The sequence below is a fragment of the Panthera leo genome, chromosome A2 (genome assembly GCF_018350215.1).
Source record: "Panthera leo isolate Ple1 chromosome A2, P.leo_Ple1_pat1.1, whole genome shotgun sequence".
In the NCBI taxonomy this organism is placed as follows: Eukaryota; Metazoa; Chordata; class Mammalia; order Carnivora; family Felidae; genus Panthera; species Panthera leo.
The window spans coordinates 89813962-89826549 of NC_056680.1; the positions used below are offsets into that span (position 1 = coordinate 89813962).

The 12588-nt window shown below is 36.6% G+C and overlaps 1 protein-coding gene across 2 annotated transcripts in view; it reads right to left on the bottom strand.

Moving 5' to 3' along the window:
* ELAPOR2 (endosome-lysosome associated apoptosis and autophagy regulator family member 2) overlaps positions 1-12588 on the bottom strand; it is a 182191-nt gene that overhangs the window by 71375 nt on the left and 98228 nt on the right. For both annotated transcript variants that reach the window (XM_042916730.1, XM_042916725.1), the window contains exons 3-4: positions 7092-7287; positions 1021-1168 (exon numbers count right to left, since the gene is read on the bottom strand). In XM_042916730.1, the coding sequence (XP_042772664.1) occupies positions 1021-1168; positions 7092-7255 (312 nt within the window). In that variant the 5' untranslated portion in view covers positions 7256-7287. The remainder of the gene's footprint in view (positions 1-1020; positions 1169-7091; positions 7288-12588) is intronic.

Genomic DNA, 12588 nt, shown 5'->3' on the forward strand with positions numbered 1-12588 from the left:
CAGGAGGCTCCTTAAAAGGTCTTGTCATACAATCCACTTGGCAAAAGGGAATGCTGAGGGCTGGAAAGTTAACTTTAATTGCCCGAAACACACAACTAGCCACTGTAGTTGGGGCCTGAGCCAGAATCTCTTGACTTCAAATCCAAGGCTCATACTTCAACAGCAAATATCTCTTCCTACCAAAAAATTTCTGACTAACAATTTCCATAATCAGGAGCAATATAAATTTGTTTTAGCATTACTAGCACATAGGCTCCTGAGATTTGGACCACAGGAACATTTGTAAGATATTTTTCCCACTTATATGTAGAACACACATTTTTTTTTTTTTTTGGTTTTATAAGTCAATCCGAAAACATTTTCTCAAGCATCAGAGTGGCTGACACAACAAATATTTCCTAGGTTAGATACACTTTATATTAAATGTTTAAATAATTTTAGTGATAACAGCCTATTCTGTCAGACTATTATTTTATCCTATATTCCGTAAGGCTATTTCATCTGTTACCAGAGACATCAACTATCTCATCCACTGATGCCTTTAGATCGTACAAAATTGACAGAATCAGAAACATACAGCCACTTCTATTTTTATAATATTGCCCAAGTTTACACATAAATCAGTCAAATGCTTGAAACTGCAAAGAGGAAAAAAAAAAACACAAAAATTGGTGAAAACATATTTTGAATAAAATCGCATCTGTAGTTATAAAAAAAAAATTAAAATGACTCTCGGTGAAGGTATTTTTCACACAAAAAGTCTAAATCAAATGTTCATCCAATGATCATAACCAAAAATGAAACAAGCCCAATGTTACTTGACAAGGTGAGAGTTCAGAGGTAACAACACTAACCAGAAAATAAAGTATTATAGAGAAATATAAGGTTTTCTTTTCAGATCAAAAGGTTCAATTAACAGGAAAAAATGAGGAGGCATACAATGCAATGGCAACAACTGATTAATGGAAATTTTACATGAATTTCCTCAAAAAGTGAATTCGAGAACATAAAAGGCCTTACAAAGAACTCAAAGAAGATGTTGTTGTCGACATACTGGTACTCAAAGAAGACATAACCCGACTTCTTAAGGTGCACAGCATAGATCAAAGATACTGTGCAGTCATCACGATTTGACTCTATGTAATTTCCACGAGGGACCCAGGAAGAGCTGTGGAAACAAAACCAACAGGCATTTTTACATTAGCATTCAGAAACCTCTTCTGTTCACAAGTTACCTAACTCAGTTTCAGAAGTAGTTCCATCGGCAAAGCACAGCAGAGAAGTCTCAAGCTTCTCTGGAACTCGAAGGCCAACACGTTACTGGGAAAAGGTTCATTTCTTATGGCACAGGACTTCCTAAATTTGTTAAGGTTATGTGATTCATTTGCTAGGAAACTGCTATTTTTCCACCAAAAATTTGATTACCAAATAGATGACCACAAACTACAATCGTCTGAGGTAGAATTATTTTCTCAAACATCATCTCAAGTTTTATTTATAAACACATATACCTGGCAGGGGGATGAGGGAGTTCCTTGAGATGAAAGAAGGAATAGTACTAGTAAAAATCCATTTAAAGTGAATCTAGGTAAAATATAGATCACAGTTTCAGAGTATATAATAGGGGTAAGAGTCTGGTTGGAATTTTTGTTTTAAAAAAGTGAAAAATTAAGAAAACACACTGGTGAATAAAATGTAAGTTGTTGGGGCACCTGGGTAGCTCAGCCAGTTGGACATTTGGCTCTTGATTTTGGTTCAGGTCATGATCTTACAGTTCATGAGATTGAGCCCCGAGTTAGGCTCTGAACTGACAACACGGAGCCTGCTTGGGATTTTCTCTCTCCCTCTCTCTACCCCTTACATGCTCACACACACACAGTCACTCTCTAAATTAAATAAATATATTAATTAAGTAATTAAATTAAGTTGTAAATCTAACCCTAATTCTTAGATAAACCAATAATGAGTCACTTGTTGACTCTTTGGCCAAAAATATTTCTAACCAAAATGTATGAAAGCACAACTTAACACCCTTCTCTTCAGATGTAACTGTTTATATGGATAAGAATGAGATTTGGGAAAATTCTTTTCTTTCTTCTAACAGGAAAAAAATCTGAAGCCTGAGATTTCCAGATCCCAACATGACTCACTATTTGGTATTTGGATTTGCCCTTTCTCTTTCTTTAACTGTTAAACTAAAGAAAATACATGAGCCATGTTCAGGTACTGACAATACACAATGCAGGACTGAGATTCTTGAGAGCAAGAAAATGCCCAAACTGACCCTGACCTCACTTTTCAGGACGCTTCCCAGACTGTGGCACCAGGAGACAGCACTCAAGCAGAGCACAGAGTCTCACTGAGCTGAGGAGCAGAAATGAGTCATTAGGGCAGCTGAAGCACTTGGAATTTATAGGCCTGAGAATCAGAGAACAGGGTGTCCAGAAGTCCATATGGAGTTTCTCTGGGCTTGGGGCTGGAGTGTCCAGACATAGCAGAAAACAGCCACTGCAAAGCTGAGACATAATCACAGAGCTCACTTTAATGGGAGTCACTGGAGCTCCAGGTCAGCCAGAGAGGAGAAAACTTGATAACCATACTGGGCATTTATGGGAGACCCCAGAAGTGCCACATCTTGGAAAATAAGGGCCATGCCCTAAAGCATGTACTAGCAAACCTTTTCATAATGGGCCAGAGACTAAATATTGTTGGCTCTGTGGACCATCTGGTCCTTCCTGCAATACTTAATTCTGCTGTTGTAACTGAAAAGCGGCCACAGACAATGCATAAATAAATGAGTACAGCTGTCTTCCAATATAACTTTGTTTACAAAAACAAAGAGAGAGCCCAAAGGCCACAGTTTGCCAACTCCCTCACTAAAATAAAGGCCATGACCTAGAACTAAGTGCGAAACTAATACAGAGCCACCCTGAAAAATAATAAAACCAGGCCTGATGAGGTCAAAGTACTCTTTCAGTACCTAAAATGCCTGCCAGAACATAATTCAGCACTCTTAAAATGAAGAAAAAAAAATAATCCACATTCCCTACACCTTAACATTCACAATGCCCAAGATATAATAAAAATTTACTAGACATGCAAATAAGTGGGAAAATATGACCCTTAATGGAGAAAAAAGACAGGAAAAAAAATCCCAGGCAAGTATTTAAGACAGTTCTTCCAAATAGAGTCGACTATAAATAAAAGATGAATACAATAAGTGAAGGAATAAAGAATCTCGAGTATTTAAGGGAAATAAGAGCCATAAAATAAACTAGATGGAAATTCTAGGACTGAAACATCATAACATGTAAAATTTTAAATTCACCAGATGGGCTCAGAGCAAGTTTGAGACTGAAAAAAGAAAAGAAAAAAGATAGTTAGTGATAGAGCAATAGAAATCATGCATTCTGAAATATGAGAGAAAAAAATTTGAAAAAAAATAAGGAGCCTCAGTGACCTTCAGACAATATCAAGTGGTCTAACCTATGTGTAATTGGAGTTAAAGAAACAGAAGAGGGAGAGAAAAAGGCAGAAAAACATTAATGATGAAGTAACTGCTAAAATAATTGCTAAATTTGGTGACACTATCAACCTACAAATCCAAGAAGCTCACTAAACTTGAAGTAAAAACAAGAAAACCAATGCCAGATATGTCATAGTCAAACTGCTAAGTAGCAAAAATATGGAGAACATTTTATAAATAGAGAAATTAAGGCACTTTACATACAAGGGAATTAATCATAAACAATACAGCTAGCTTTTCATCACAAATAAGGGAGAGTTCAGAAGGTAGTAGAACATCTTTAAAGCAGAGAAAGAGAAAAGTAAAGTCAACAGTCCAATGTCCAAGAAAATATTCTTCAAAATGGAGGCCAAAAAAAAAAAAAGAGAGGCTTTCTTTCTTTTAGGTAAAGAAAAGCTGAGAGAATTTGGGAGCAGCAGACCTATACTATGAGAAATGATAAAGAAAATTTCACTGGTTGAAAAAAATAATCCTAAACATTCAGATCTATATAAAGAAAGAAGGAGCAGCCATAATGGTGACTATGTAGACAAACATATAAAGCTATATTTTTTCATCTCTTTTTCTTTAACTTTTTTCCAATGTTTATTTATTTTTGAGAGAGGGAATCAGAGCATGAGCCGGGGAGGGGCAGAGAGAGAGGGAGACTCAGAATCCGAAGCAGGCTCCAGGCTCTGAGCTGTCAGGACACAGCCCGATGTGGGGCTCAAACTCACGAACCATGAAATCATGACCTGAGCCGAAGTTGGATGCTAAAGGGACTGAGCTACCCAGGTGCCCCTATATTGTTTTTATCTCGTTAGTTCTTTTAAAAACAACTGATTATTTAACATATGTTTCATTGTATTATAGGATTTATAAGATGTTTCTACATATAATACAGGACAATAGCACACAGATGAGGGTATAATTGTAACCACACTGTCGTAAAGTTTTACATATTATGCAAAAGGTACAGTAATAAATAATTACGCTGTCAGAATGCATATTGTAAGGTATAGCCTTTGTAATCAAGGTTAGCAAAGATATCTGAAGATATAAAAAACATTGACCGTAACAGAAAAAAAACCTGATAAATTGTACTTTCTCAAATTTTAAACTTTGGTTTATCAAAAGACACCATTAAGAAAATGAAAAGGCAGGGCACCTGGGTGGCTCAGTCAGTTAAACATCTGACTTCAGCTCAGGTCATGATCTCACAGTTTGTGAGTTTGAGCCTCACATGGGGGTCTGTGCTGACAGTGCAGAGCCTGCTTGGGATTCTCCCTCTCTCCCTCTCTATCTATCCCTGCCCCACTTGCTCTCTCTCTCTCTCTCTCTCTCTCTCTCTCTCTCTCTCAAAATAAATAAACTTTACGGGGCGACTGGGTGGCGCAGTCGGTTAAGCGTCCGACTTCAGCCAGGTCACGATCTCGCGGTCCGTGAGTTCGAGCCCCGCGTCAGGCTCTGGGCTGATGGCTCGGAGCCTGGAGCCTGTTTCCGATTCTGTGTCTCCCTCTCTCTCTGACCCTCCCCCGTTCATGCTCTGTCTCTCTCTGTCCCAAAAATAAAAAAAAAAAAAAAAAAAAAAAAACGTTGAAAAATAAATAAACTTTAAAAAAAATCAAAAAAAGAAAATAAAAAGGCAAATGCCACCAACTGGGAGAAAACATCACACATATATATATATGTATTTGTGTATGCACATATATATTAAGTTTTATATAAATATATACATGACAAGAACTCATGTCTAGAATACACAAAGATCACATATAGCTCAATAATAAAATGACCCCAAAAAATAGAAAATGGGTAAAACATGTTGACATCTCACATACACACAAAAAAATAAAACACATGGACAATGAACATATGAAAAGTGTTCAAGGGAAATGCAAATTAAAACCACAAGGAGGTATCATTTCACATGCGTGCACACACATGCACGCACGCACACACACACACACACACACACATAAATGGCTAAAATAAAACAAAACATGACAAAACAAAATATTGGTAAATGTGTAGTGTAACTAGAATTCAAACACACACTGGAGTCTACAGTGATACAACCATTTTGGAAAACTCTGACAATTCCTTATGAAGTTCAGCATACATCTATATGACCCAACCAATTAAAAAAAATTAAAGCAAGATTGGATGAATGGATAAAAGAAGGGAGGGAGGGAGATGATCATAACAATATCAGACTGAAATTCACATTGAGAAAATTACACAATACAGTACATTGAAAAAGTTGTACTCATCATTAAACTTCTTTACTGAATAAACTACATATTCTAAGTAGAAAAAGAAGCGATGTCAACATCTCTCGCACACTAAAACAAAGATCTGAGGTACCATAACATCCTACTAGTACCGTCCTCTAAAGAGCTCTTTTGTTTAAAAATATTAAATTACATTTAAAAAATATATACACACATTTATACACATATGTATATACATGTATATATACATGTATATGTGTGTACATATATACATACATATATATACACATATAAATATATATATATTTAGACATTAATGATATCTAATGCCACAACTCTCTATATATAATGAAATAATGATTATCAAAAGAGTAAAAATGTCACTTGGCAGAGAGAGAAAGAGCACTGGAAAACAAGAGGGATTAAGGGAAGGTAGGAAGGAGAGAATGCATCTTAGCTCAGCTAAATTATTCCCCAGCATCCTTAGCTCATGGTAAAAATGTTCAGTTCCTGAGAAGCCATTCTTGTTCAAAAGTAGCCAGAGGCCTAATGCTTAATTATTCTATACATGGCCATATAGAAGGAAATGTTATATAGCGAATACAAGAGAACAGGAAGGATTACAGCCCAAAGATAAACATTTTATATCTTTTTAAAACAATTTAACATTCCACCAGTGTTGTCATTGGCAAAGCTAATAATCCCCTAAAGAAAGGAAGAAATTACAGCATAGGTAATATAGTCAATAACATCTTAATAACTCTGGTGACAGAGGGTAACTATAGTTATCACGAACATTTCATAATATATATAAATGTGAAATCACTATGCTATACATCTAAAAGTGTTATATCATATGCCAACTATACTTCAATTATAAAATTTTTTTAAAGGTAGAAATTAAGCAAAAGAGCTTTCCACCTTATTTAACCTACTCTCTCTTACAGGAGATCATTGAGTATCTAAATGAAGATTATACATTCTTCCTTTCAGAGAAAAAGAAAAACAAATCCAAAGTTACCCTATAAAATCAGAGAAGGGTTTGTAAAAATTCCACTGGCTTCAATGTTATAAATTTATTATCAGAAAATTAATTTGTTTTTCTAATAGCTTTACTGCATTTTTCAATATGGTAGCTATTATGTCCTAAGAGCAATTATTTTAACCTCATGAAAATTCACCTACATTATTTGTAGTGACTGTCCAAAAAAAAAAAAAAAATGACTCTTGGCAATTAGCTTATCTATAATCCCATTCAGTACCAAGATTATCCCCAACTTCTTTCTGGAAAAGAGCAACTATACCCTTCTCAAGCACTTAGTCAAGATCCAGAGACTCCCTTGGATTCTTACTTGTTACAGCCATCTGGCCTGCTGTCAGAAGGGCCGACCACAGTGTCCATGAATGTTGCAACGTTGGAAAATCCAGCTGGCAATTCATCCCATTCATCAAATTTGATGCCACTGCCCAAGGAATAGGTACCTTCGCCACATTTGCTGCATACCTGGTTCTTCATTTCTAGATACTCTCCAGAAGCACAGGAGAAAGCTGGAAGTCAGAAGAATATAGACCCCATTAGTCACTGCACTTCTCCATCAATTTTAGTCACCAGAATTACTTTTATAAAGTTCTGATCATGCTACACCCTAATTAAAGCTTTTTTTTTTTTTTAAGTTTACTTATTTATTTTGAGAGAGAGCATGCACATGAGCTGGGTAGGGGCAGACAGAGAGAGGGAGAGGGAGAATCCCAAGCAGGCTGCACACTGTCATATTACCGCAGAGTCTGACACAGGGCTCAGACCCACTAACTGTGATCCCATAACCTGAGCTGAAGCAACAGTCGACGCTTAACCGACTGAGCCCCCCAGGCACCCCTAAAGCTTTCTGAAGTTGTCCCTATTACCACATGCACTTCACAATTTGGCCCCACTGTATTTTCCCAGCCTCATCTGTTGCCCCATCCTCTTCCAAAGCTAACAAAATTCATATCATTCCCAAGTTTTTTCATCCTTTCTCTCCCTACTGTGGTCATCTTTCTCCAGAGAGGCTAACGACTCCATCTGCTCCACTTGGAAAACTCCAATTCCTACATCAAAAATGACCTTCTTCACAAGACCTCCCTGCCCCCACCAGGCAGTAGGTTGGTCAGTTGTGCCTCCCTCTGTCCTCCTACAATCCTCTTCTCATAACACCTGCATTTAGGCATCAGGCACACGCACGCGCGCACACACACACACAAACTTACTCATAAGGTGATATATAGGTGTATCAGTTGATGTGAGACTTTGAGCTTCCAGAAAACAAGTATCATTATTTTTGGATTCCTAAATCTATCTGGCAAATACCAAGTCCAAATAAACGGTTGACCCAGTGAGTGAGAACTCAACATAAAGGGGTAATAGGAGGGTAGCGTTTCTCATGCAATAGCTACACCAGTATCTCCACTTTTTCAATATTCGCAACTGTGACAGTCATTTTTATAACCTCCATCTTATTGCTGATGACAAGCTCTGTGCTAATTCTGAGAACTAACTCAGAACTGAGAACTAAGCAGACACAGCAGGCATGGGCAATGGGAAAAAGAGTTGGCAGAGTTATACCAAGGAATGCAGTTGTGCTGCTGAGTTATTATTCATTCAACAAATGCAAATCTATGCCCCCCAAATGTGTGGTTCCATGTTCAAAATGATATTAGTGACTTAAAAGCAAAGGACTTTCTAACCATTTAATGAGGATATTAAAGAAACAAGACCTCCAAATAAAATAAAACCTCCAAATTAATTGATCAATATAAACATATCTCCCAGCAGACTGAAGGAGCAAAGCCTCACATTTGGATAGATTCTCCTTTTATAACATATTTGTATACTTATCAAGATACACAAACAAGTTAATTTTTAAAAAATAAAGAATTAGAGCTAAAACCCACATTCATCTACTTATTCACTCACAAAAATAGAATGTTTTTCTTCAGAAAAGCTTAATTTGTCTATACAGTGAAATTCCAACTCTCAACATCCCCAAATTAGTAAAACATCAGAAAATAAGAAAAGGTTAGGCAAAAGATGTTGCATGCTGGCTACAAAGTTAAAACCATCCTAAAACCAGGTTATACAACTTCCTATGACCTTAAGTGAGTTACTTCACCTCTGTGGGTCCTCAGTTCTCTCTCTGAAAAATGAGATAATAAACATAGTATTATTTCACACGGCTATAGTAATTAAATAAAATATAGTATAAGGTGCTAAGCATAGTGCCTGGCATTTAATAAATGCTCCCTCTGCTATTATTACCACTCCCAGAGCTACCAGCAGAGAAACACAGTAACGGAAAAAACTGTATTTCACCTTCTATGGTTTACAAGCCTTCTAGTAAACTGATAACTACTGTAAGAAACCAAGTTGAACGTGCAACTTCAGCTCAGGTCATGATCTCATGGTTTAGGAGTATGAGACCTGCATCGGTTCCACTGCCCGTGCAGAGCCCACTTCAGATCCTGTGTCCCCCTCTCTCTTTGCCCCTCCCCCACTTGCGCTCGCACGCGCTCGCTCGCGCGCGCTCTCTCTCTCTCTCTCAAATAAATAAAACTTTTAAAGGAAAACACACACACACACACACACACACACACACACACACACACACACACACAGAGTCAAAACCATTCATTTACTATTGTCTATGGCTGCTTTTGCACCACAACGGCAGAGTTGAACAGTTGCAGCAGGGACTACACCACCTGGTAAGCTGAAAATACTTTCTCATAAAATAATCTTTCAAGATAGTTTAGTCTAGTGTCCCAAACTGAACTTTTAATTAATGAGAAGTAATATTTTATAAGTTACTATAAGGGACTCTAGAAGCTAAGAAGAAGATTGCGTTGTGCTATTTCAGAGTGTTCACTGCCCTGTTAAAACCATTAAGAATACCCCCAACTCTTTCAGAGGTGGCTCCTTCTGTAAGACCAGAAGGAAGGCTGAAAGATAAAGTTGACAGTCAAAGTTCTGAGTATTTATTACACAGTCAATTCTTTTTATCCTTGGCAAATACAGGGTTAGGCTCCTATGAGACTCTGGCCACAATATCTTCAGCAACAGATCAATATATAACCTTGTTTTATGTGTGTTTCAGTTGAAAAATATCTTATTTAATGTACATTGTTCATTCATTAACATTGAACTTATGGCCAACAGCACTATAATTCATCTTCGAACTAAGCTTATTTAACCCATGTATTTTCTCCACAAGGCACATCACAGCATTCTTGCACTTCAGAACACTAGCCAGCACTTCAGAACATTTGGGAGCCATTTTAGACAGTAAAATAACCAATAAAAGTATAAAAACGCAAAAAAAAAAAAAAGTGCACTGAATAGACTGTGAAGAGGACACTTGTTGACACTGTAAGAAACAAGGCAGAATGTCACCTTGCTTGACCTCAGCTGAGACCGTGTGATAGGGTGACTCAAATTTTTAAAGCTCTGTATATGTCTGCAAATGACTGTGAAAGTATTATTTGTATTGATGGGGGGGGGGGGTCACCAACAAATTTTATGAAGCATGAGAATTTTCAAATATGGAATTCACAAATAATTGGGAACAATGTTTATAACAGACCTGTGAAGAAGGAAGATATTATGCCCATTTACCACATGAAAAAAATGAGGCACAATATATTCAAATAATCCAATTAGGAAGGTATCCATTAACAAGTAGCAAAACTGTTACCCAAATTTAGGTCTGATTCCAAAGCAACTACCTCAGGAAAACTCAACTTATAATAATAATAATTGATGCAAAAAAGGCCAAGCAATTCCAAATGAATCCATAATTATACTTTACATCCTTCTTCATTTTCTGTCTTGAGTTGTTAAACAATATTGATTATTGTGCATTATGGAGCAATAACCATTCCCCATCCTGAGAAATCTTGTGGAATTTTTAATATATCATTCCTAAAACACACATTCATGAAATATTTTAGCAAGTTACTGACTTCTCTAAGTCTCATTGTCCTCATCTGTAAAAAGGAAGATAATAATAATATCTAACTCAAAGAACGGCTGTGGGATTCAATAAAAGCCTTTAGCAGTGTGCCTGCCATAAATCACTCAATATATGTTAGCAATAATTATTAATAATACAATTCAGGGGTCTGAGACAACAAGAGTTCTGCCACTGGATTGATAATTTTTTATTTCCTCAGAATAATTATGTAATCAAAGCTAGTCAAATGGTTACAGGGCTTCTAATGATCCAGGGGAAATAAAGAGTCTAAACCATTTTTCATTTTCATCATTTGTTGTTTCTCAATCTTTTGTCCATCCTGGAATCCAGCTCTTGAGTCACATGTCAAAGGAAGAGAAGAATCACATGTTCCTGTTAAATACAATGTGCTCTATGAGATTATGCCAACACAGCACTGCTGACCTTTAGGCTGTCACCAATAATGACCAGTTTTCCCACTTCTGGTATCATCCATGTTAGCCAAACCCACTTTCCACTTCAACACTGCTTTCTCGGACTCTGGTTTTTTAGGTGGATTGTAAAAGTTTTTGTAATCTTAGGCACTAAACTATTTTCATTCAAATATCTTTAGAGTATAACAGGACACTTTCAACAAAAACAGGATGATAGTTATTGTAAGTAGCTGTTGTAACTCTCCTAAATGCCAGTTGACTATGTTTCATTTGAACAGTCATTTCTAAATAAATATGATTTTTCAACAACCTCAAAATCCTAGAGTATCTGAACTGAATTAAAGTTAAGCAGACACCAAAGTTCTGGCCTAAGAACAGAAAAACTTTATTTGCATAAGGTCCCATGCTACTCAACAGTCTGATATCTCACAGTATTTTACCTAAGCACCCAGAGAAACAGTGATGTCAAAAATCCATTCTTTTGGGGCACCTGGGTGGCTAAGTCAGTTAAGCATCCAACTCTTGATCTTATCTCAGGTTTTGATCTCAGGGTCTTGTGTTCAAGTCCTCCACTGGGCTCCGTGCCGGACATGAAGCCTACTTTAAAAAAAGATCCATTCTCTTACAATCTAAACCAAGAGGTCATGTGTTAAACTCAGTGTTCTTTTCCTCAGCTTTATGCCTCTTTTCTGACCTCTATTTCTGCTACTGTGACTCTGTAAAGGTTGAAATATGCATGTGTGAAGAAACAGGGAAAAAAACCATTTATAGTCATCTATCACCAACTAGCAAAAAAGGCTGGGGCAATTTATTTAACCCTCTATACCTTGATTCATTCATATTCCAGTGAGAGATCACTTCACTTTCTCCCTCATAGGACTGCTGTGGTCCCCTGAGACACTGGAAATCACTCTGAAAGTGAAAAGTGACCTGAAAATTCAAAGCATCTCTATGATCATGCAACCACCCAGTACAATGTACTAAATAACAGCTACTGAATTAATCATTTATATGCTGATTATCATCTATGACTTATGCCTAACAATAAAGGCTATCTATTTAATCTTTTCACCACAAGGGCCTTTTAATTTTGCTATTTCTTCCTCCAGAGACCTCATGCTTTGAAAGATGGTAACTATCAATTACATTTATTCATAATTCATTCATTTTTCTATTTAATTCAAGATAATTTATTACTGAAATTTGTTTTCTAAACAGTAAACAGCAATAAAAACTAGTAATAAAAGAAATTTTTAATTTTTAATGAGATGCTGACAAGTTAGTAAGCCTATGTAATGTCATTACAGATAAGTACCTGAGAATCACACTATATTACATGAAGTCATTCAACAAATACTTCCTGAGTACACAGTATTTGGTTGGCAAAGACTACGTACCACGTATATTTTGGAAACAATCCTTATTCTGAT